The 27157-nt window shown below is 44.0% G+C and overlaps 1 protein-coding gene across 4 annotated transcripts in view; it reads right to left on the bottom strand.

Annotated features, from left to right (window-relative positions):
• Window positions 1-27157, bottom strand: part of GckIII (Germinal centre kinase III) — an 88046-nt gene that overhangs the window by 14469 nt on the left and 46420 nt on the right. For 2 of the 4 annotated variants that reach the window (XM_089077100.1, XM_089077099.1), the window contains one exon: window positions 487-711. In XM_089077100.1, coding sequence (XP_088933226.1) covers window positions 487-711 — 225 coding nt within the window. Of the gene's footprint in view, window positions 1-486; window positions 712-12515; window positions 13067-21507; window positions 21728-27157 lie in introns of those variants that run through there. The other 2 variants (XM_089077098.1, XM_011643561.3) reach the window with 2 other exon arrangements.

The raw sequence follows: 27157 nt of genomic DNA, 5'->3' as shown, positions 1-27157 counted from the left end.
AAATATTTCATGATTCTATATCTGATTAACCAATTACCATTTCATTACAAATAGTAAATAAACAAATATAGTATAACCGGAGCACGTCTAAAAAATAAAGAGATTTCTCTTGTTATTACGATGTCGTAAAATAAATCGCGGGGATTTGCGGTATTCCCGATTGTGCTCGTTGAACCTACAGCAGGAAGCGGAAGCAACAGACGACGCGACACTGCCGTGCCGGAAGCGATAGTTAACCGACCGTCAAGCTCTTCCTATTTTTTGCCGTGAAAAATGATGGGGCGTAACAACCAAGTGCCCTCGATAGCGGGTTTTTATTTTTGTACCTGTGCGATTATACGGCGGCGATTCATCGGGATGGAACAGCGATAAAAAGAGGAGTGTCTCGATCAGTATTTTGTTCCGTCAGCAGATACAATTTGACGATCGTGATAGCAAGTGAATTTTTTTTTTTAATATCACAGAAGAGTACATTTTTCTACTCACCTTGAGATAAGACCCATAATACTTGGTGACGTACGGGCTGTCGCATTGCGACAGCACCATAATCTCCTGCTGTATGTCCTCGATCTCATCTTCCGCCTCCTCAAGATCGATGATCTTGATGGCAACGACCTGCTGGGTCCTGTTGTCGATACCCTTGAAGACCTCGCCGAAGCTACCCTTCCCAATTCGTTCCTGTTTTGTAAATATCAGCTCGGGGTCCACCTTCTGCAACAGAAATTCAACGGTCTCCGGTTATCACTCGTTCGACATTTCGCATCGCTTTCGCATTATTCTCACGCGTCATTTCCGTAAAAAGATCCGTGGATGTTGCCCTGACGCAACGACATAACGGGATATTGTGAAATTTCGAGATTCCTCAGGCACAAGACTTTCTTCTTCGATAATGCGCGGCCTTCAGGGATCTTAATGAATGCGGTTATCCTACAAGCAGCAATGCAGTTCTCCTTGGCTCTTTTCTATGACACAACGAGATGTCATAACGATCTTGCGTACCATCAGAAAAATGTACGAATCGATTTTATATTCTTCGCGAAAATCTGAATAAATTCTATGTCTGTTTAATAATTCCGCGCAACACCCCGGTACCTCACAAATTACACGTACGAATATACGCGTTGTGGACTGTGTGGTTATCCAGTTGCACTTGTAGCAAATTATGGCAACGGGATATCTCACAGCTCGGGCAGCTTGATAAATGAAACGTCCTCTCGTCTAATCCACTGTTTAGACTTACGGATGAGCGTCGTGCATGCTCGTTTCTTCTTTACGCTCTGAAGCTATCTGCACCAAGCAACGACGTTGCTCCGTGAGACATTAATAAATTACCGCCACTTTTTCGCGCTCTCCGTGTCTCGACAACGAAAAGGCTCTTACGTTCTCTCCCTCTGACACTTTTCCGCCCATTGGCATCCCGAAATGTATTTAACACGCCGAATAGCAAGTCGCCTTCGGGACAGGATTTTCGGAACCGCTGGTAGCAACAAAAAAAGAAAAATTCTAAAATTTATCAATTTTCCCTATCAATTTTCTCCGGAAATTTCCGAGAGCAATCTGCGAAACGCGAAGGAATGTTTTTAACATCGAAAATCGTCCTGATTCTCACGAGAAAGCTTACTCCATAATAAAAATGTATTTATGTATGTTACACATGTATTTATGTATATTACAGAAACGCAGTCTTGCTGTTTCCACATATTCTTTGTACTCGTTTGCAAGCCAGAGCACAGAAAAATAGTCTAAAACTGGTGTTGTCTCGAATGCAACGTTCAATGTTTCACTCTAATTAGACGCTGCATCTTTTATGCGACTTTCGCGAGATTATCTAATTCGCCGTACATTTCTAGAATTTTTTCTAAAGTTGATTTCCAGTTGATAAAATAAGATGGATAAGCCGGCTAATTGTACTTGAAATCTTGAAAAATAGTACGATGTGCACTGTAAGTTTTTCCCTGACAAATCATGCGGATGAAAAACTCTTCTCCTTTTATTTTTCCCTCTTCGCATTTCCCGGTGAATTACGTTCATTGATAAGCAACAAACGACGAAAACGTCGAAAAACACTAATTTGTCGTCACAGCATCCGGGTTAATAATGAATATGCACATGAGCTTTTGTGTGCCTGCGCGGGGCTGACTCTTCATTTTCTTGCGCTCGCAATCCACATATCGTACAAAAAGTCAGTAAACCGAAAGCTCATATCACGGCGGCGAGATTAAAGCGAGGATTGAAGCTTCGAATGCCCTGGGATGGGCTCTAAAGGCAACGGAATAAAAATTCGTGACTGTCGGTAAAACCCCGGAAAATTTGCTTTGCAAATTCCCTCATATATCCTACGGCGGTGTTTCGTGACTGCCGTTTTATCGCGCTGATGGATTTAAAGATCATTGATTTTCGTCGGTGGATCTCGATCATTTCCATTTCGCGTAATTAGGCTCATCGACTCTTTCTCGTAAAAATCGATATTTTAAACCGACTCTATGAAATTACGCTATCATCGCTCACTCGGCGCTATTCTATGACATTATTCTAGGATTATCGTGATTCACTATGTGATAACTAGATTGACGAAAATTAGCATAGTGCAAATTTGTGGTCTTATCATATGACAGAGTGCAATCTCTCGCATGTATCTGACAAGTCACGTTAATTTGCGTTTAATCCCCGTTTACCACAAGCATATCTATAGACGTTATCGTATTCATTAATGCGAAATATTTGACGTAATGCTATGAAAACAGTCAGGATAAGTTTTAAGCTAAGTACATAATTGTAGAGCAAATCGCATCGAGATGCAATGGCAGGAAAAAAAGATCGCTTTTCGATCGTAAGTTTCGAGTTTAAATCGAGTTGCAATCGCTATATATGGACTCTGAAATTCGTGCTCGCTTGACTTGGCGACGGCGACGATGACGGCGAATGAGAGCGGGTAAGAAGATGATGACTCTCGACTTCGTGTGCGATACCTGCATCGTCGAGATGCACCGAGCGTCTCTCCTTTCCCGTGGGCGCCGCCCCTTCCGAAACTCGCGAACACAGATTCTAATTAGCAGCTGTCAAAAAGAAATCCGGCACGTGACCGCACGTTCGAGGGACGCGACAAAGATATTCACGTCGCGTAAGTAGAATACTGGATGTTCCTCTTCCGATATGATTTTATTTCAGGAGAGTCGGATTCCTCCTTTTCCCCTCGTTCTCGCTCTGTTGAGAAACTCTAATTTTTCAGCGGAAATATTATCCATCGTTAATAAGGCTATTTCGTAAATGGGCTCTTCGCGATATTGAGGAAGGGAAATTTCCGGGACGTTGTATTTGCGGCGCCATAATGATGCTTTAGAGCCGACAGAGCCTCTCATCTTATTAGATTAGTTTGGGCAGCGACTCGCGCTTTGATGGACACGCCTATTCTAAACTACATTAGCTACGCCACGTTGTATATAACGCGTTTGCCGTCGAGCCGTCTTCGATCCAGATACGACCCAGATACCGGCGGATATGACGAAATTGACGTAGGGTTGCCAAGGGCGCTCAATTAACGACCGTACATAGGCTTTGTCCTATTGTGCCGCGACTGTCAGCCATCTGCGATTCACAAAATTGCGCAATACAATAAATAATATATCACGGCACAGTGGTGATATACGTCGGCGAATTAACCGCGTCCTGCCGTGTAAATTGTAGCTGGATTAGAGAATGCTACAGCGGCTTTTCTCGTCCGAGCATATGTTACACTCGGCATTAATTGCTAATTAATATCAGGGGATACGCGAAATTAATTTGGAGGCTAAATTAACGTAAATATTTCATATGAAATATCCTCTCCGCTAGGACCACGCGCGATACGTTAATTTTAAATTAACGTATCGTGAATATGATTTGTGAATATCATGAAGTTATGTCACGTAACGAATAGGAGATTAATGAAGAATGACGTTTATTTGTATAAATATGACTACATATTTACATCACATTTGAAACATATCCGTCTCCCGGAAAAATATTCCGCGTTGAGTTTTCCACATTAAATCCTCCACCACTGCGAATGATATTCATTAAATATACTCGAATTAAGCTAAAATCCTTTTCCCTTAACGCCGCGCGATGAAGATTCCATTTAAACGATATCGCCTCGCTGAACACGCGACTGAAATAATTTGCCAGATAACGCAAAGTTTGGTATCGTTCTGACACATCTTAATTAAGAAGTGTAACCGCGTCTCAAGAAATTTCGTCCCAGACGTCCTTTTAAGAGACAGCCTCGAATAGACTCGCCGCCTTCCAAGATAAACGTCTCAACTCCATCAGGAAGCTCAAGACTGTCAGACTACAACGGGATCGCATTAATTCCAAGGAGCTGCGATTGTTCTCCCTCGAGATGGGAACGGGCCGATACCTATTTGCAATACTCCAGCGATTCAATGAAATAACGGTCCAATTTGGTTGCATATCCAGCGCTCGGAATAAATAAGACATCATCAACGACAAATCACAAAGATGAAACTTCTGCTACGTTTGAAGCGACGAACGGTACCCGTTTATTGCCGATTTTCGCAGAAATATCGCCTACAATCGCTTCCTACTATCTCGCTGCGAGTTGGCGACAAGCAACATTGCGAAATTGCGCTGGTTAACTTCATTTTTACGGGGAAATTTTCGCGGTGCTACATTGCGATGCCGAATTGAGTTAGAGAAATATCTCTGTGTCTCAAACAGACTGTTGTACGGCAAAAGAGAATTTCATCACCATATGTTTAAGTTGCTCTTTGAGAATCTGAATGCATAACAAATTGGAAGGCTGAATCGCATCTCAAAACGCACCGGGCGAAAGTAATGTTAAGCGCGCGGTATCGGCGTGCGGGTGGCTTTTTTCGTTCGGTAGCATCGATTTTTTTTCCTGCATTTGCGTGACAAAGCCCGCACAAAGAGATCCTCCCGATTATACATAAATTGTGGCGCATTTGATTTTCGTGCACGCGAAACAAATAAAGTTATACGCATCCGTGACTATCCTGATCTCGTGGAAATGCTGGAAAATTCTACTCAATCGAATAAATTCGTCAGGAATAAAGCTGATACGCCCACAAATCCGCCCACAAATAGAATTTGCATAAAGTCACGTGGGGATTAAACATAAATTAATAATAGCAAACAAGCGGTAACAAACCCGTTGATTAAACTGTATCGAAATTATTTGTCCGCGGGGGCTTTTTCTGTCGTATTTGAGATCGTAAAATGCAGCCACGAATCTGTCAATGTATTCTCATTGCAATTTGAATGGATAGAAGTGGACAATAGTGAGCGAGAGAGAGAGAGAGAGAGAGAGAGAGAGAGAGAGAGAGAGAGGGGCACGCGATAATTCGCTATAAATCGAAACCATTAAGCGGTATTTGGCATCGCTTTTTTTCCGTCTGTCCAACAATCGGCGGAAAATCACGATCGCATCGCTCATCTCTCTCACGTACGCGATGCGAGTGCAGCGATGCGATGCGATGCGATCCGGAATGGCAAGAGGCGGATGCGGGCTGACGCAGCGCGAGTGTTCTAGGGTCAATCAGCACAGTCAATATTGACAATAATAAAGCGAACGGACAAAAGCGCGCCCCGGCATTTCGGAATCGGAGTGATATGCGACGATTCGCTACATCTGCATCGCGGATCCTCGAATGTACAGGACGTGACAAAAATTCGAGAGAAATGTATCGAATCCGTGTTGAATTCGTCTCGAACTTCTCTCTCTCTCTCTCTCTCTCTCTCTCTCTCTCTCTCTCTCGATTTATTTGCAAGATAAACAAAAGGAGCGAGGTCTTACCCGATCGTGTCTTAATTTTTATTCAATTATAAAATCTCTCTCCCTCTCCGAGTACAGTGCTAATTAAATTAGAACGAAAGAATCAAGACTTAACGAAGCGAATGAAACCGACTCGCGAACGTCGGCGTTTAAACGACATTGTTCCTCGAGATTTTCTCAGCGCGGAGCAAATATTCGTATCTCATTCGCGGAGTTCGTTTGAACATTAGCATAAATAATCGCGGGGACGAGTGCGCAAACTGCCAAGTACACGTCCAAGTGTTTCCCTGATAATTTTCCCTCATTTAAGGCGGAACGAGCACACCGAGCCCCGTATTTCCGCTCGAGGATCGCGTCGTCGCTCGCTCGAGTGTCGTTTAAACTTTAATTTCGGCGGCTCTTCTCCGTCTCGGTCGATGAATTACTCTCGTCGTAAACGAGGTCGAACGACGACACGTGGCGCGCGGTAACGCACGCTCGTTGAACCACTTTCGAAATTTGCGGCCTAACTGCATCGCAAATTATGCCATCGTCGCCAAGTTGGAATAACAATGTGTATGAACGTTGAAACGTATCTTTACGACCGATGTCGCCGCGAACGTTCTTATGATCCTTCATTCTCCTCTTTTTTTCCTTCATATCTTTCTCTCTCTCTCTCTCTCTCTCTCTCTCTCTCTCTCTCTCTCTCTTTCAACGAGCAGTCGCAGTGCGGGTAACTCGCATGAATATTCATTTAATTAAAACCGAATGACCGAGTTGCCCTCGTTATTATAACCTGGCGTACGATACGTATGCGCTTTCGTATGCTTCGGAGACGACGCTGCATTACGTAGAATAATATGCAACCGCCCGGTTAATAACCACACCGATAGATTTACCGCCCTCTTGTCGTTCGCGGTCGTCCTTGCCCGCGTTGTCCCTCAGGCACGGCCCCATTTTCAAGATTCAATTCCCCCCCCCGGGAGAAGGAGAAGCGTAAAATGCGGCGATTAAAATTGCTCATCGGCATTCACCGTGAGGCCATGGTTCGCGGCCGAAAAGCGCAAGTGTGTGTACGATGCCCGACCTTCTCCGTATATATACATATATATATATATATAAATGTGTACCTTGATACCGGTAAAAATGGAGCGGATTTACGCTAAACGCGCAAAAAGGATAACGAATGCGCGCTTCCGCCGGGCAAATAACGCGCGACGGCGCGAATTTTGCATACTTCGCCCAGGCATAACTTCACCGAGCTAACGCCTCGCGTATTTACATTTATAATTTTTTGCTTATCCCCGCGCACACGGACGGCGCGATCAAAATGCAAATACGCTATCGGCTGCGGCTCCTTTTTATGGCGCGGCTCCGAGAGAAGATACGGCGATGTGTGCAAATCGTCCTGTCCGCACACCTGGGGACACGATGCACAACGCCGCACAAATCTGACCCGTTTGGTCGCCGAGATAATAGATGATAACGCGGCCGTTGAAGCGCGAACGCATTTCCCCCGATCGCGCGCGTTTAATCACGCAGAGTTGAACGGACACGCGGAATTCGAACCCATTGCGCAATTTCTTGAAATCGTGAAATGCCATTCTGCCGTTGATACGAGATAATGAGAAGCCGCGCGGCACGCGAGATGCGCGTTATAAATCGTTTCGCCCCCCCGGCACGGAGAACGCGACGGGGGCGCTGAAAGCCTCGGCGAGCGGAGTGCTTATAGCGTCTCGTTGAAATTATCACGCGGGATTTAATTCAAGGAGTCATATATCAATCCGATGACGTCGTGATCCGCAAATAAGGTCAGGGCATCTCTCGTAAGAGACGTTCCCGGAAAGAAAAATTTCCGAGCTTAGATCGAATCGAAATGCGCTCGTCTACACGTGGCGTCGAGAGCTCTTCAAGGCTTCTTGGATTTTAGAAAATTAGATAGCGTGACCGCCTCTCTATTTTTTCGCTATTACACGAGAAGAGAATTTCCAAATAGCCTCGCGATTAATGTGTTTGCGGTCACAGGTTTAATCGCGCACGATTGCGCGCAACGCGAATAATGTGCCTTCTTTTGTTTGCGATCTTATTACGCTTTTATCGCGCTAGAAATAAACGGATACGCCACACGCTCATAATTAACCGTGCTTTTTATCATTTTGGAACGTCGCAATGACTGATTCTTATCCGGATGATAAATGACCGCATGGAAATGTTTATCCGTTCAACGTCAGGCCGGAGTTCGTTCCGAAGAACCGAGACTTTATCGTCGTCACCGATTATAATTAATTTGTTTGGACACCGTGATCCGCGCCGTGTTCGATCTAAAGCGACGAGAATATTCGTTATCGGAATTAAGTAAACTCTACAATCGGAAACGATACGATATCGCACACGTCACCGTCGTCGTCGAAACGGCTCTTCTGACTCATCGGCGTGGGTAAGCGACTACGACGTTATGCGACGCGAGTTATGCATACTGTACACATCCGTGAGCGTTTATTTATGTATGCACGCAGGATCGCGCGTAGAATGCCAGCGACCATTGCACGCGCGAAGGCACAGCGCGGGTTAAACGTCAAGGCATTCTTCAGGATGGGACGTTACGCGCGCCGCGCAATATTTCTCCGGGTGCAATTTATATTCGACGTCATAAACATGAAGCCCCCGAAGTTGTTTATGCGTCGGCAATAATGGCATCGACGAGATATGCATCTACGCGCATAGGAGAAAAAAAAAAAGAAAAAAAAGAAGAAAAAGAAAAACGCATGTCGCATAAATAAATTGTCTCGGACGAATTGTTTTCGCGTGCGCGTTTTCACGTTGGAAATTATCACCGAAAGTACCGCGGATTCCGAGTCGTAAAATGTCGTCGCTCGCTTATTGTTGAACGGGCAATCGAGCCCGCGCGCGTACGTTCCGCGACGCAAGCTTGCGCTCGCAACGCAATTATTTTTGCAGCCGACATTACTGGTTGGGAGAGTATCGAATAAAAACCCAACATAAATCGTCGTCGTACGTGAAATACGATGTTTTCGCAACAAAAATATTAAACTCGCCATACAGTAATTAATGCAAAATGCACAGTAGAGAGAAAAGGTTTATCGACTTGGACAATTACAATCTCCGTTAAAACGTCGAATATCTTCTCTTTGCCTCGTTGTTAAATCGAAGATGAGTTAACGGGAGAGAGAATCGTTTTGAATAATCGATCTCCGCAGCACGAATTCGGCAGCGGAGACAAATGCGTTTGTTCGATGGTAACTGGATATTTCGTTTCGAGCGCATCGCCGCGTGGCCTTCTCGAACGCACGCGAGTCCGCACGTGTGAAGCGAATATGGTGAGAGTGTCGACCTTGCACTGGCCTCGGCCGAAAGAAGAGAGAAGGAAAAAGAAAAAGAAAGAGGGAGGGGATGGGGAAAAAAGCGGCGTGTACGCGCGCGATCTCCGCGCCGAGATCTTGCGGTCCACGAGAATCCTGTTACACCGGTATTTTCCATGCTGCATCGGAGCACGCTCGCGCCAGAGAGCCGCTCGAGCCTCTTTTGCCCGCGTCTTGCCTTGTTATGACCGTTGCGCCACGACGGCGACAGAATGGGGCGTTTTGAAGGAGAGATATGGAATTATAATGTCGCGCGGAGGAGGAATCTAGATCTTACGCGCATCCAAATAAAGAGTCTCAAGCTGTTAACGCGCGGAGCGGGGATGTGATCCTCGAATTAAGTCACGTCTTTCCGAAGTTCCCCTCGTTTTACTTCCCGCGATCGATTCGCGATCGTTTCCCAATTTAGGGCTCACCGAACAGCAGGATCCGATACATCCTCGCTGAACCCATGACGCTTACGGCGGAGTTACGGGAGAGTTAATTTTCGAAAGGTGCTCTTTCTCGCGCCGTCTTTCCGTGCGCTCCTCGAATGTTTCTTCCGACCGCAAACCGACCGACGTCTGGATCGAAACGCGACACCTCGACTACTTTCTATCTAGCGTATCGATGTAGCTCGGATTTCAGGACGCTCGGGTTAAGAGCCAGCTCGTCTGGGCTTTGCGGGCGGAACTGGTCTCTCGAATCTCATCGCGAAACTCCCCGTGCATTCTTGCCGCGAGGTGATACGTGTGTTGCGTCGAAGTTTTATTCGCGACTCGCACACACGAAGCCACACGAGAGCCTTTTTCTCCAGAACTTTTCTCGAGAGACCCGGAGATTGGCGAATATGTTTGTTTTTTTTTTTTTTTTGATCTTTCTTTCTTTCTCGTGGTGAAACAGCTACATCGACATTTCATACAAAATTACGTGCTATTTAATAACATATAGAGAGTGTACCAACAGCGGCGTAAAAATTACGTGATTTATCGCAATTTACGGAGAACGCAACAACAATTTCGATAGCTCGAAGTCAACTTTCCCCGAATCATCTATTGTACGTTGGCACAAACGTGATATAAATATTTTCTAGCTGGATGCATTACAGTGTCACAGTGTCGAGAATTGTTAACGGGCAGACACGTGCGTTTACCACGCGCCAGTGTGTCGTGGAATATGCACGAATGGGTAACACTATATTCGCGTGGCACCCATCAAATGTTCTACAAATAGATTACCATTCATGTTCTAGGTATTCCCTACTGTCTACCAGTTTTCATCAGCGAACCAATTTCAACTTATAATTGAATTGCAAAATCGGACTGTCAGTATAGCCGGATGGATACGTTGATACTTTGATCGATAGCCGCTCACGGATGGACCGTGATATATCGTACAAAAAAAAAAAAAAAAGAAAAAAAAAAAGAAAAAAAGAACAAGAAAAAGATAAGTTCACTGTACATTACAACGATAATTTTCTGGAGAATGACAAGAGACGTTGGACTAATTATAATGAGAAAATTAATTTCCCGTACTAACGTAGGATATATTGCAAAAAGGGAACTGCGGGTTCTTATTCTCCCGATGATAAGTGTCAGAAAAACGGCGAGAATGTGTCAGATTAATCGCTATCGGAAAATTAATTTTCAATTCTATCGCGTGATTTATGAAAAAAATCCAATTTCCTCGATGTGATAGCGAGTCGAAGGCACACGTAATTTCCGACATTCCTGCAGGGATATTCGTAGGCTCCGAGGATTAGGTATTCCACGGCGTGCTTTTCTGGATACTCACGACGCGTGATTCCCCGTTCCTTTCTCCGCCCAGGTATCGTCCGTTTTATCCGTACCGTTACCAATCGGCTTAGCAACTGAATTAAATCGCGTTACAAGATGCCCAGTAAAATATTAAAGTGTTAGTTAATTTCCAATAAATTCTCGAACCTTCGTAAGACCTTCGCGTCCTCCATTATTAAAGCCTTCCAGCAACCCGGAGATATCCGACAAACTTCCAATATTAAAATACTTGAACTCCGGATCACATTAAATGGAATATTGAACCTTTTAATTTCAAGAATCCTTACCTTAATTCTTACCCCTTACTGAAAATACTCCTGAAATATTCCTCGTTGAATCTACGAATGAAATCATGTTTTACATGGTGAACTTTTAACATCAGTACCATAAATCTAAGCGGGAAATGCATTCGTGAAATCTATCTATGTTTCGCCCTTTGTGTCTGCCACACAATTGACTATAAATCCTAGGTACGATACAAGCAGATATACCCGATAAATCGCTCTTCAATTCATCCCTTATATCCAGAGCGATATCCGTAACAGCGGCTCGCAGTCGCCGTCGCGGCGACTCCCAAATCCATTTTCCAAATCGCACTACAGGGACGTTCTTGCGAGGTCCTTCGATTCGCCGAAGGGATTACGGAAAATACGTGCACTTCACCTACCATCGGACAAAGTTCCGTTTTCTCTCTCGAGCCTCGGGGGAAGAGATATTCGTGCGACTACCGCTGGATACAAGATCGAAAAATTTTTATATATCCATTGCTCAGGTGATATCCAGGATAAAATTCCATGTCTCGGGATGACACACGATTCAATAGTTACATTCTTATATTAAATTTATTTTCATTTCGAGTAACAATCAAGTCGTCAACACGATCGATTCATTAAATTGAATTGTGTCTCAAGATTGGTTTTAGCTCAGTTATTTAGCAAAGTGTTTCGAGCTGCGACTATAAATACGGACATTTCTCGATTTCACTCAGCAACGTACGCTCGTAAATGCAGATCGCCATCTCTTTCTATTCCTTTCTATGCGATTTCAGAATTGTGTTGCGAAAAAGCATTTCCTGAATCGCGACTTTCTGGACCGATTCCAAGGAAACCCCCGCTACCCCTACGAACCTCCAAAGTTGGCGTTCGTGTATCACATCCCGCCGCCGGAATGTTCTCGATTTTGCAGCGTTCTTCCTCCTTTTATGCGTTCGATAAAGTACCGCGTAACTACCGACCGGCAGTGGAGAAATAACGATCCGAGGCTGAATAGTTCCCTGAATCGTTCGCACGGCGTTAAAATGCGGTTTATACAACGCAGTTCACTCGTAAAAAAAAAAAAAAGAAAGAAAGAAAAGAAATAAACGATCTGTTTCAGACGCAGTCTCTATCTCTCTACATCCTCCATCCATCAACATTTCTAGATCCAATCGCTCTTGTCCGCCAAGAGATTTATGAATTATTCACTATCAATTTTTTCTCTCAGAAAAATCTTTTTCGGCCAATCGATTATCTCCTACTCGCTCAATCACATCCGAATCGAAGGGTGTCTTCTGAGACGCCTCCGGGAAGCCTCCGGGAATTATGAACTCACCGAGGGAGTGGTACTCCTGTGGGTCGATCTGGGATGTGGCAGAGATGTGTTCTTAGTATTGGCCGGACCCCCGTTGCAGGGCCTCTGGCCGCCGTCTCGTCTGGAGGGCGGCGGGGGCGGCGGCAGTGACAGGGGTCTGCCGCCGCTCCTGGCCGAATGCGGCGGCGTAGCTTGGAATTGAGTCCAGGACTGACGCGGCAGATATCCCGCCGTCACATAGCCGCCCGATATGAACTGCGCCGAGCCGTTCAGATGCGGCGGCGTCATCACCGCCGTTTGCTGCGCCGTTTGCCCGCCGTTTCGCATCTTTCGTCCTAGATTCTCAGCGCGCCTCCGGTGTTGCGGATAACACACCGATGCCGAATGCTCGAGAAGGAAAGCTACGTCAACGCGCCGCACGTCCGATCGTGGTGATCCTTGACACAACGCGCGCACCTCTCATCCTCGAAACGCACATTTCACACATTTGTATCTCGTCACTGAATATTTTGCGATCGTTTTTTATAAAAAAAAAATAAGGTGTCTTTAATTTTAAGTCTTACTCGATTTATCTGTAATTATAAAAAGATTTTAGGAGAGACGTTCGGAATGAATTTTCTTTTTCTTATAATCTTGAGTCGAAATTAAATTTTTCGAAAACGCGTTTAGTGGATTTGCATCTGGAATATCCTAATTCGCACGAGTCTCTTTCTGCGAAGAAGCTGTTGGAATGTTAGCGAATCTAGGAACGCATATATAATCGCTTCTATTGTAATTGGCAGACGTTTGCCGACCAGGTTGTGGTTCTGTTATTCTTTTCTTTTCTTTTTTCGTCTTCTATCGCATCTTGTCGTTCTTCGTTATATAGCGTTATAAGCTACCGGGGCAGAACAAAATGCCGGTAAAGGACGCGGCTGTATCAGCAAAAAATTCCAAGGAGAATTTGGTAAAAATATAGCGGGTACAAAAAGGGCAAAGGGAGAGAAAAGGAAAATGGAGCAATCGTCCTCGTCGTTCTGCGGCTTTTTCCGCGAGCGAAACTCCGGAACACGGACCGCTCTCGAGAGCCTCTTCGTGAACGAAATCGATTTCACGAGCGTTTTCAAGAGTTCCAGCAACATGGTCGACGTTAACGGAACAAGAAGTATATACCGTCCTCCTCGATTTTTATCGCTGCTGATGCAAGAATGTTTCGTTCGATAGTAAAAAAAAGAAAAAAAAAACCGCGATAATTGTAAAATTCTCATATTTCTGAAAAGATTAAAATTCAGATTAAAATTGTAAACTTGCATTCAACTAACGTCACCGTAATTCGGCCTGAATTATACAGAGCTCAAGGTGTCGCGATCGGATTAATCAATGTCGCAAGGAAGTGTTCCAAGTTCAATGCCAAACGCGAAATGCTCGCCCTCATAAAAATAGAAAACGCCAATCGCTGCGATAATCTAGGTCAATTCGTGAGGGAGGAGGTTAAAACTATCTGAGTGCAGGCGCGATCAGATTAAATTTCGGCTGTGCGACGACACGTGGCCGGGATATCGATCGGCGAAGAGAATCGTGAAGGAATAATTCTCGGTCACAACAGGAATAAATTGCGCCTTGGCTTTGGCATCTTTATCTTTCATAGGAAAGCCAAGACAAAGAAAAGATAATAAAAATTAACGAGCGCCTCTCGGAGAGCTTGGGAATATCACATTCTTGAATCTTTAATGCTATCTTCAAATCTTGTATTTTCTCTCTTCAGCCCGAGAGTCATTATTCATATTCGTATTGATGATCGCTTCGTAATCCTTCGGATCAGCGCCAGGGAAAAGAAGAAAAGAAAGAAAGAAAGAAAGAAAGAAAGAACGCGATCGTGTCGAGAGTCAACGTCGACAAAGGGAGCAAATGGATCGTTTGGCCGATATATCGATCGCGAAGAAAGAAAACAGACGGCTATCGTGACTCGTTTCTCGCGATCACACGAGCGCGATTCGACACGCTCGAATAATTTTCAGGATGGCAGCTTCCGGCGGAAAGTCCGCGCGCGCGCGCGCGCCATCACCCTAGAAGATCGGGTGCGCTGCACCATCGATACCCGCTCGAGCGGCATTAAATCGCCGAGTTGAAACGGTGATTAACGAACGCGCTTGCGGCCGGCGCGGATACTCTCGAACAAGCGGAAGCGAGGCCGGCCACGGCGCGGCCTTTCCGCTTTATAACCGCGGGAATGTCTAGAAATTCGCTCCGCGCCTGTTCATTCACTCTTTATCACGCTTTTTTAATCACGCTTATGACACGCGTAACACACATCCGCGCTCTAGCTAGGAGTTTCACAACAAATCTTACATAAATGTATTTGTGCGTCTGACACGCGCAAATACACACATTTGTTACTAAATTCCACAATTAAGTAATCCGGAGTAATCCGCAACTGTCAGAGAACTCGGAGAACCGGAACACGTTTAAAAACTGATGTAAAAAATATGCGATCGAAAGTTCAGAATCTCCTCGTATAAATATTCTCTTTGGAAAGAAATTTTTAACGATGCTTTTGTTTCCCAATGATTCAATAATAAAGTCTCGGATTTTTTTTATTAAACTTAAAACTACTGGAATTGAAACGTCGCGTGTGGCACGAATGTCCGGGACTTGTTTCACTAATATGACTATACGTCACGGACGCTATTTTAGAGACAAACGTCCGGCGTTTCACGGCGAAAGATGAATCGCTTGAAATACGATAGTGTATTGTTTTCCACGTTGCTCATTTCCAAGTAGACTCTCGTTTTCGGTCACCATCGTGAAACCTGGCCTTTGTCCTCGCCGCGGCCAGTGAAAACGTGGGAATATACACGCGCCACGTAGTACAAAGGAAGGATGCATTACGTCGCGCGGGGAGCGGGGATAATTGGACCATTCGCATCGCGCCACTATTTCTCCCAGATCAAACGTTGATGGATAGTGTTCCCGCGGAATTATCGCACTTACGTACTACGATACTAAGATCCTTTTGTATTCGCATTTGCGCTGGTAGCTCGTGCGGCGAGGCTTATATAAAAGCAGCCAACTCACTGATGAGTCAAATCGAAAAATTTCGCGAGTTAATTATATCGACGTGATTAATTACACACGTATATATCGGTACGATATGATTCAACAAATTATTTTTTTCATATCCATGGAGATCCCCCGATAAGCCCCCACAATTTCTTTTCGAAAAATTGCAGAAAAACTTGCGGAAAAACATAAAGAGCGCGGGTGTAAATAATAGATTCGATAAGCTCGAGACGCTTGGTAGCGCGATAGAAACGCGTGTATTGTACGTCCGGAGGTTTAGTCACCGTTAGACGATAAACGCGTCGGAGTAACAGGCGTGCGACGATTTTTCGAAATGCACACGCATACGCTTCTCATCCATCCTGTGTGGTACGTCCCGATCGCGAGCTCGCACGCGTGTATATCACGTACACACGCACACGCATACTCTTTCCTAGGTTGTCCGTTATTCCGGAATAATTGGGACTCTCGGCTACCTGCACGTGCGCGACGAACAACGACGAACAGCATGACGCACTTTCCTAAGCGCGACGGCACTCCGGAGGAGGAGGAGGAGTGAGTCGCCGCATGGCATTCGTTACGCCGTTGTCATTAATTGTTAATCGTGACGCGTAGGCGGATACGAAAGCGTGCTTTATTAGGATTGCCATATGTCGTGGGAGATCATCGGCTCTGCACCGTCTTCCTACGGCACGTATCGCCGAGGCCGGAAAAGGAACCGCGTCGCGAAAAAGGCGCTGTGCGTTTTCACACCAGTTACCGCCTGCGAAACACAATGAGAAGATTGACACAATCGAGTTTTGTGTTATTGGCTTTTGAAATATGTATAATAAAGTTTGACGTCAACTTTCCCTCTCCTCCCCCCCCCTCCCAATAAACTTGTTATTAATTAAATTACCGCTGACGTTTAATGATCCTAAACCGTTCCGTTAAATAAATTGCGGAAGTGCAATACTATTTCTTCTTCTCCTTTTTCTAATTCGCCACGGAGTATAATGGAAACTTGTTCCTTGTTTAATTTCAAATGTTTGCAGCTGTTTGCATCAATCAAATCCCATTTTCCATCGATGAGTTTATTTATTAAAATATAAATATGAAAATTAAGAAAAAAGGAAGACGGAAAGTTTTTAGATTGCGGACGATTTGACCTATAATAATAATGCCATTTAAAAATGGACAAAGCAAGAAATACGGATTACAATTAGGCGAAATACGAGGTGATGCACAACAGAAGCAAGAATATTCTTATGTTGAACGGAGCGAAAGTCAGTGACCGATATTTCTTTTGCGAGATTTAATACATAGACACGCGCTACTGTAATATTATCTCGCCCGTTTAGGATTTTGCCGACTTTGCATGTGCATATTTTTCCACGTTGGGAATCTAGTCCGACGATCTAGGAGAAAAGTCGGGCGTGGAAATACCAGGAAATGTAGGGAACTTTTAGCAATCGCGGCATCAATAATGATGTACTGCAATGCGAAAACAATAATTACATTAATTGCGTTCAAGATGATACGCGTAGAAACGTAACACTCGAACAGCTTCGAGGAAATACAATTTCCTGCGAAAAAATGCCTTCCGTTGCATCTTATTGTCTATCACCGTGAGGAAAAAAGAACAAAAAAAAAAAACAAAAAACGAAGGATAAACCCATTCTTTATGCCGATTTCGATGATTTATCTTTTTTTTTTTTTCCGAAACACTTTATAATCTATAGCGCGAATTGCGACATTATCGGAGGATATTTACCGCAATTGTGAAGCTCCAGCGAGCCGCTGAAGCTTTCCAAATCCGACGTATCACGCGCGGCGATCTAGCAGAATGCAACCGAACGAAATTGCCCGCTTCGTCGATTTATTCCCGCGGCGTTCTCGCGGTCGTGGGGAAAGCGGAGTTTTTCCGTTTGCGATTCTCGAAGCACCGAGAGCTCCGCCGTGGCCGCTCGCGCGCGCGTACAACGGCAGCTGCTACTGAAAACCGACCGAGCGCGCGCGCGCTCGAGGAAGAAACGTTAATTCTAATCGCGGCTATGGCGCTCTGCGAAGCAGCGCGACTGGATACCGTTATGCTACCGGCTACCGATGTAAAAGTTACGCAAGCGGATATCGAGAGCGGCTTGTGAATCTCTCGTGTTATCTCGAGAGGGAGGGTGGAATCTTGACGATCGATGAAGGACAGCTCCGAGAATTCTAAAAGGTCCCAGTCCACGTGGGAGCTGTCCACGTAGAGTAGCCGTAGAGTCTAGTAGAGATGTCACGGTAAGATGTCCGCTTTTACCGCTTTAGAAAGGCAGGCTCGGCACGCGACCTGGCATTATGTATACATTAAGCGAGAATTCTTTACGTGCAGAAATCTGGGTCTCAGGAACGACGTGAACGACGAATCACGCGAAAGCATCGTGAGTTTAAAAAGTAAATATTACGAGAGGGATTTATGATATATATGGAAATTATGGAAGATTATTATCGTACAAGTAGAGCAAATAGAGAACACAAGGCTGAGGCGTCGAATTGAGACAGAGAAAATACTCGCTTTGTGAGCAACGTAAGTATAGTCTCGCTTGCGGATAAGCTTACGGGGTCACTACGAGGGATCTAAATTGCAAGCCTATCGCGAAATCGATATCCCGATACGCATCGGCGCGCTGGAAAAATTCGAAGCGAGACGTCTAATTTATATAACACCTCGGCCGTGTGCTCTTCGATCGCTTTTCTCTTTCCGGCCGGGGGCCAGTGAAAGTGAACGAGCCGACGCGGATAATCGGCCGTCCCGTGCGACGGATACGCGATAACGCGATCGCCTCGAAAACTCGTTTCTCCTCGTTCCGACGTTGAAAACGTCGCCGCGGCCGCGGCGCTTTTTTGCGCGGCAATGCCGGACAAATGCGGCGTGACGCTTATTTTTTTTTTCTTTTTGCTGTCAAAATTGCACGCGCGCGAGATGCAGAAAAGCCGTAGGCGCGTATATCATGAAATTATATATTTAGTGAAAGCCCCGTATTTCAAAAGTCATTAGACGTAATCACCCGATAGCGTACGAGAGTTTCCACGTAACTCGGCAAAACGAATGTTTAAAAATGATAATATGCGTGATATATGCCCGATGCGTGTTACGATATGTGTGATATATACATATGCAGAGTTTCGCAGCCGGTTGATCGCAATTAACACCAGTGACAGGTGGTCGGTCGATTTTTAATGTGAGGAAAGTGTTGCGTCAAAGCGCCAACTGGCAAAATGCGTGATCGATCGCCGTTAATCCACCGCTCGATTCTTTTTTCCTTTCCGGCGTCTAACTTGTTTCGACTTGAAGCAGACTACGAGACGGAATGGAAATTCATTTCGCCCACGTAGTACACTCGGGAAAAATTTTCGGCGAGAGATTACGTGTATTTTAATTAGAAATACGAATCGGTCAGATGGAACCTGTTTCTCTAATTCCCGAGAGAAACTGGCAAACAGATCGATTAAGTTGACGACGAACGCGACGAAAATAATTTAATTTCTTAGCAAGATTTATATGTCAAATCCTTTGTATTCGAGTTCGCGATGTTTCGGTGAAGGGATAAGAATGGTTATCTGTGTTCGTGAATTCACGGCAACGATAATACATCAAAGACAGTTTTTCGACTTTGTTGTCGCTGCGACAAGATACAAAAATTCTCCATTATCGATAATTAGCTGTAACAAAGCGAGACTACGACTACAATGCTGCTGGATGCTTTCCGACTAATTGACGGCGAGAAAATGCTTTTCCGTCGTAAAGCGAGCGTACAGTTAAGTAATGGCCACTTTCACTCATTTCCACGGAGCGACCCTCAAGATTCGCTTCCTTTGTACGAGAACTCTCGCGAGCGAATTGCAACGCGACAGCTGCCGCTGCATCGTCGTCGCTGCTATGCGCTTCTCACGTTTTTACGACGCGAGACAAAGCGAGTGCTTCTCTCATAGGAAAAGAATCATCGCGACAAGAATAAAGCGTTATGAAGGAAACGTGAAAATCGCACGAAAAATCAGAATTTTATTAAGATGCGAGGAACTTTCATTTGAATAAAAACTTCTTGGAAAAAAAAAGCTCGAATGTTTAAAGATACGTGTTTAAAGATGTTATTCTAACGCTTATTCTTCTAACGCTTATTTTTATTACACCGTTTAAAGTAGAACGAGACATTATTTGCAATGAATGGCGAATGAATTTTAAAGAAGCCTCGGGAAAGTATTTTCAGAAGGTACTACTAAATTCGGATAATTTTCCTGAAAATCGCCGATTTACTGCTAGATATCTGCCGACATCGCGACAATCCGCTTTTCTCGCGGATTATCCTCGACAATGGAATCGCGGAGAGAACCGTGCCCACTTCTCGAGAAGGGATAATTATTTCGAGCAGCCCCTCTCTCTCTCTCTCTCTCTCTCTCTCTCTCTCTTTTGCTCGCTCGCTCGCTCGCTCGTTCTAGCCCTCAACACGACGAGGCGAATCGGCCGTTTTATGCTCTACATAGCTCAGCCATCGCCGCAAAGAGAATTAACCTACCGTGCCCGAAAACACACTACCTTACTTAGCCGCACGAATGTCCTGGTTGATGGATAAATCGCACGCGCGCTTGAAAAAAAAAGTCGACCAAAAGATTTTGTACAGAAATAAAAAATTGAGAATAAAAAAAAAGATCGGCGGTCCTTGAAAATTCGTTCTTATTTTGTTGGACTTTTTTGTTTTACGTCGGTTATCATTTCGCATGAGAAGCAATTTGCCAGTTGCAAATCTCACGTGCGGATGTCCGTACGAGGGCGGAAAACAAACGATCGTCGGCTTTGTGAGAGTCACCGTAAGATATATTAGCCAGAGTGATAAGGTAAAATAAATGTTCCACGATACATTCAAATAACCGTCTACTCGACCATATCTATTTAATCATATGAGACGCAAATGAAACTACACGGAGCCATTCCTTCGGATTAATTACATAGCGTAAATGCGTGAGGCCAGGCCAGGCGTATAAAACTTGGCAACTTCAAATCTTTTCACATTTTCCCCTTCCCTTTATTACATCAAAATTTTCTACTTCCTGTTTTGAAATGATTATTCAGAAATGATTTAAATGGCACCTATTTCAGAAAAACTTCGAATAAAATTTTTTAATAAAAAAAAGTACGAATATACTCAATTGGAAAATTAATACGAATGCTGGTTGACAACGAATTAATAATCTTATGCACTCGACTGGATGAGTTCGAGACGGATCAACGACACGTCACATGTCACATGTCGCATTACGCGAGGCTGATGGCGATAAATTAATGAATCGTCTACAGTGTTATCATTTCCACCGTAGGATAATCGAACGCGGAGAATGAATGTGCGTCCCGATAGCATATGCTATACATTTGCAACAGGCGCGCTCACGCACACACGCACACTCGCCATCGCGCCGATGTGATACGCGTTTATCAACCGGATATTCATTCTCGTTTTTCAACGCTTCCTCTCCTATATTGCATTTTCGCGCGATGCCACCAGCCGGCGTTCGCCATTCTCGGGAATCGATCGCGATCGAGAGCCTCCGTTCCGTCGGCGAACAGCGAGAATGCGTTTCCCCCGTATTTCGCGATTATTTCAGCACCATTAAGTAACGAATTTATGATGCGGCAGTCGTATCTATCGCGGCTACACTATTTAATAATTCCTGTTGAACGTCACGCGAATACTCTCCCCCCCCCCTTCCTCCCCAAAAATCTTTTTCGATTTTAAAAATAATTCAAAACGATCCACTAAACGCATCGTCGACATTAGTCACATCACATTGTCTTAAAATCGTTTTAAAATCTCAAGATATATATATCTTAAAGCCCGGTGGACTCGACGAGCGATAAGATCGCCGATCGAGCGGCGATCCGTCACTCCTCGAGTCGAGCCCGCGTATTTCCAAGTCGAACAAATATTTGAGAATTAATAATAAACACAAACAATATTACCGCTCATGCACACGCCCACACAACACCGACACCGAAGATGTCTTCGACACTTTCGACCGTATCGGATCACTGATCGACGATCGTCACATTTCCGCGAGTCTCGGCTCGCGGTTGGCACCGGTGGACTTCGAAATGCTTCGAAGTATCCGCGAAGTCAGCACGAGAGATCAGCCGACCGGCCGGCCGGTTGTCAGTTATTGTCCGCGGTTGCTTTCGAACTGACACGCGGACTGCAGCCGCGCGAAGAAAGGCGCGGGAGAGACTGTGGCTTGCTGTGGGATACCGTAGGCGATCGGAGTAGGGGCACCACCAGAGTGGGCACCGCGAAGAGAAAAGTACACCCGATGGACGTGATGGTGTTGTCCGTATGGAGATATTTAGCAATATTTCCTCGATATCTCGATCATACGTAACAACGTAATTATTTTCTCTTTAACGAGACTTTAACAGTCGTAATAAACGTACATCTGACGAGTTGCACAAAAGAGTTATAAGCGAATTACAAAGGAGCAATTTTTTGGCGAAAAAAAAAAAAAAAAAAAAATCTAAATCTGTGATATACTTTCTATTTGTACGCATTTTCTATTATTTCTTTATTTTAAGACACATCCACCGCGTATACCGGATTGTGGGAGTATAAAAGAGATTATGAATAAATAGATAATTTCCAATACATCATCATCGCTGATGTAGAGACCGATCGATAATCCGACACCGATTTTAAAATAATTCTCTTTCCAGTATTTCGCCGATATTAATTGTTATTTGCTGATACCGAGGTGATATTGATATTTCGTGACGAGTACAGATGTTCTGAAAAAAGTGATAATATAAAAATAAAAATCAATTTTAAATCTCTCAATTCAAAACAGACTCTGCTGATTTACGGTGAGCTATGGTCATCGGCTGTCCGCGACCGCGAAGTGTAATAAATATTAATTGTTGACTTTCCCTCCGGTGCAGATACGCATTATTTTTCATTGTTTCTCGCAATCGTAATACGTTGCTTATTACCGGCATCATATCGCGGCGGTAATTATTACGGTGTGATATACGCGGATCGCGGAAAGAAAGTGGCCGGTGAAATTACAGCACGACGTGCGTGTACACACATCCTCGTGTATTTTAAGCAACCGCAAAGGCAATAATAAAACGCGCGGCCGTCGCGATGACGCGAGAAAGGGATGACAGGGAAAATTTAAGAGCGCGAGCAACGACGTCGCGGGAAGATCGCGAAATTTTGCAATATGCGCGATCGACAGAATTATTAATTACACATGCTCGAACGTACGCGATATTTATGGAGCACGTAATGATGCGAATCCATACACTTTCCTTTAATTTACACGATCTATCCCTTCACTTTCTATCCTTCCCCAACACAGCTCAAACTTAGTGGTGTAACGCTATTTAATAACCAGAGCAATAACAGCGGCAAGCGTTTTCTCATTTACGTATAATTACAGCAAATTTAATGTAATTACGTTAAATCTGCCTTTGGCGCGGTCCTTATTAAAAGAGAATTTAATTCTCGATATTAATACGTGAAACGCGCAGAAGCGCGCGTCGAGGTCGAATAAACTTCAGATATTATTGACCGCTTAACGCAGATCTTTTCCGTCGCATTTAATAGAGTCGTTAAAATTTAATTAAACCTCATTATATAATGAGCCCAGAGAGCATCTAAATTATAATAATCACTCAATAGATGTACTCGTTTTGTTCGGGAGTAATATTGGGATTATACGTATACTCTCTTTGCGGTAAAAATCACCGATTTCTTTTTATGCGTTAATTAATTTATTAGTTCAGCTTTAATCTTAATTATAAATTAAAGGGGAATTAATAATAATCTCTGGACTCCCGCAGACTCGTCGTACTTCGAACATCCGCTGTTGTTTTGGTCCGCCCAACTGCGGTTAAAGGGATTACTCTCGAGCCGCCAGAAGTGGAACGGAGTCAGCTACCGTGGATTAAAGAGCAGCGGGCTTCGTAAGTCACAACAGGAAGTCACGTCAATGGCGATGTCTGTCCCATTGTTCAGATATCACGCCTGAGCAACGTTCAGGGACAGGCTGCAGTCGGACACGGTTTATTTTACTATCGCCGATCGGTCCTCCAAACAACAAACGCGAGCGATGCATAATCGCTCCAGATTGCTTTTATGTTAAAAAAAAATGTCGCCGACGACTTGACTCTTAAGACGCTGAATCATTAATTCGGAGCCAGGATTATTCGAGCCGATAAGCGCACGCGTATCGGGCACGTCGATGCGTAATCCCGAAATTGGATTTTTATTAAGAGGAATTAAAATAACGAACTTGTGAAAAATTAAAACTATACGGTGTGTAATGAGCAACAGGTGTGCAACGAGAAGCGACCAATGTGAGCGAATACACTTGCAATATTATTTAACAGGCAGAGCCGACGGCAAAATGCATACATTTCTCATATACCCGCGTATATCGCGATATTTCATAATTAATCCATTTGCGCCATTAAAAAACATATGTCATTTTAAATTAAATTAATGGATGTATAATGCGCGTACGTGTACGTTTAGTTTGGATTTATTGATGGATGTTCTGAAAATTAATAAGTGCGCGACGATAAACCAACGGCATGGCTATCGTTGGTCCGCTCGGAAAATGTACAGCGGAGCCGGATTTTCTCGTCGTGAGATAGAGTAACGCCGGCGATTCTTTAGGACAGGATTTATTATCTCGATGTATTATTAATGGGAGATACTATCGCCCCGTCGAAGGAGCTTTTAGCGCGCTCGCTGAAGATAAATATGGATGAAGATCCGTTTGTGATCGATCGGCGTGCTCTTTCGCGCGGCGGCGGGTTGAAAATGTCTGAAAGTTTGCGATTCGCGGCTAAGAACCGATGATTTGTGCCCGAGAGACGGGTTAACATCGACAATCTTACATGCAAGACTGGAGATACGTCTCGTGAAATAAGAGCTGTCTCGACGCTTCTATTCGCAATGCGATTCGCTCGTGTTCTCTTTCTTCAAACGTGTATTATCGATTTTTATAGCGTTTTATCCGTGATGCAATCACTAAGAAAAATATCTGGATGTGTATTAATGTATAAACGTCTGGCATATGTGTGTTACTTTAATAAATGTAAAAGTGATAATCAACAGAAATGGAATCGTTTTATTCTCCGACTGAACGATTAATTACTCTCTTTCAATTAAGAGGAAATATGCAATTTGTAATAATAAAAAATTTAATAAAAATTGATAAAGATGAAGGGCATGTAAGGCCTAGCTAAATCTTCTTGCTTAAATTATCGTTTCGACCTGTATCAGGTCATCTTCAGTAAAATATAGAATCCCGTAATAAATTAACAAAATTCGTATCGAGTAATTTGCATTGATATGACAAGGTGGAAAAACAAAAAAAGAAAAAGACTATGCCAGAATATCATGGATGTTCTTGATTGTGTCAAAAGGCAAAACGTCGACCGGTCTATATAAATTCATAGTCATTACTGTTGAATTTAATATTATTTTCTTTAAAAAAAAAAATCTATAGCGAAAACATAGGAATATTATATGCTACTTAATTTCTAAAAAAGCCGAGAAATCTTGGCTGTTACGTAGAAGAGCTCTTTTCTCAATGCGCATGTATACATGTATTCAAAACTAGTTTATAGAAACAATGCGAACACACGCACGTACATATACAGGGTGTCCGGTATCGTATCACCTCTCATGGGCAGGTGGAGCTGGCAAAACTGAGTAGAAAAATCCTCTACTCATTTTGCAATTTCTGCGACAATTATCGAATTATTAATTCTTAATCACCGTATTAGCCTACCGACAAATGCAAAATGACAGAGCCTCTAATTCGTAAGAAGATCGTTGAGTCAATAGGAAATTAGAAAAATAACTTCCGAAGAGGGACTCGGGCAGAAGAATTTTCGGTTCGCAGTCAATCTGCAAGAGAGTCTCGACCCGAGCATATCGAAGCAGAACGCGAGCTATACGATTACAATACGACATATGTGCGTGCGTTATCGTGATTACATACATTCCTTAGGAATACATTCCCAAGGCATCGTCACGGTCTGTCGATCAGTGACCTAGGACGAATACATCATCCTTAGGCGTTGTCATTGATTCAGGGCGAATACGCGAACGCCCCGTTGTCGGAAAAACGGCTTAGAGTGTCATACCATCCCTAAGCGTTGCCGATTTGTAAAGTGCAAAAACATAATAATGCGTATAACGAACTTTAAACGTCGCGAATGAAGCTGTAACGAACAATCGTCGAGAGCGGCACAAAACACTGTGGTGTGTGTGTGTGTGTGTGTGTGTGTGTGTGTGTGTGTGTGTGTGTGTGTGTGTGTGTGTGTGTGTGTGGTGTAACAGTAGAATAAATACTGTATAAACGAAAAGCGTGTTATCCCTGCTGAATCACGTAACATTGGCTGCGTGTCGTTTGTGGAACACTGGAGACGTGCACTTGCAAAAATTTTGCCAAAATCAATTTAGAAAACGGTACTCATGAGGAGCTATCATTCCCGAAGGAGGCCGTGGAAGGCTAATCAATTAGAATGTCACCTATTATCGATCGATGATTGATGATAATACGCGACAGCTCGATTCCACATGTCGACGAGCGCATTTTGAAGATCTTCTTTTAATCTCTTGAGGAAGTGTGGCAAGACCATATATATTAATCAAGAAATATAAAAAAGCTCATCGATTTCATGGTATCGTACAATCGGCAACCTCGGATATGTACGATCACGACAACGGTTGCAACATTCTTTAGACATGTATATATATCTCTCTCTTCGACGTGTCTGGCAATTGGCTCCGATCTATTTCAGATCGATTTTGTACCCATGAAATCTGACAGCGCTTCCACGGGGTGCCAGCCGTTCGCCCTACTATTTATCGATAGAAACCTCGATGTACGACCATGACGGCGATTAATGTTCTTACACGTCGGTTAAATCTTACGTGTGTCCAGAGAGTAGAGCACACGATATTTCGTCTGTCGCAATGATTCACGGGCAGATCGGTTTGCAGTCTGGCGAATCGCGAGCGTGTACGAGCGAGAGATAAATTCCAATCGCTTTAAATTGTGTAACAATCAAAATAATCCGGTGTAAATAACTATCGGAGATATTCGCATTCAATGCTTACTTACTATGAGCGCGATGACGATTATGATTAAAAGAGATGGACGATGTTACTTTGGAGCGAGTCGCGGAGTTGTTAAAAGCGCAATCGACCTCGTAAGCTGTTAGAAAAAGAGAGCTAAAAGAGAGAGAGAGAGAGTTAAAAGCGCGACTGGCTTTTGAATAATATACAAAGCCCACGAGAAATACGATCGCACGGGAATTATTGCGAGAGAGATTCGTGCTATATTCTCGTTACAATAAAGTACGGCAAGACCCCAAAATTTAAACTACGATGCGTCGCAAACGCGGTTTAAATTTTGGCCGACTTGCACGGCGAAAACGGTATTATTGCGCGGCGCATCGAGAATATATATAGGGGCACGGGGACTTCACTTTCGTGCACCTGGGGTCCGCGGCACTCGCGGAATACCGCCGCGGCTTTACCGGGCTGAGATATGGAGCGGTTATGGAGCGGAACGATATTTCGCGTAGGCAGAAGGTTCGG

Source organism: Pogonomyrmex barbatus, unplaced genomic scaffold (genome assembly GCF_055798465.1).
Source record: "Pogonomyrmex barbatus isolate J1 unplaced genomic scaffold, ASM5579846v1 scaffold2, whole genome shotgun sequence".
Classification (NCBI taxonomy): Eukaryota; Metazoa; Arthropoda; class Insecta; order Hymenoptera; family Formicidae; genus Pogonomyrmex; species Pogonomyrmex barbatus.
The sequence above is the reverse complement of the archived record's forward strand: the minus strand, read 5'-3'. Positions and strand labels throughout refer to the sequence as shown.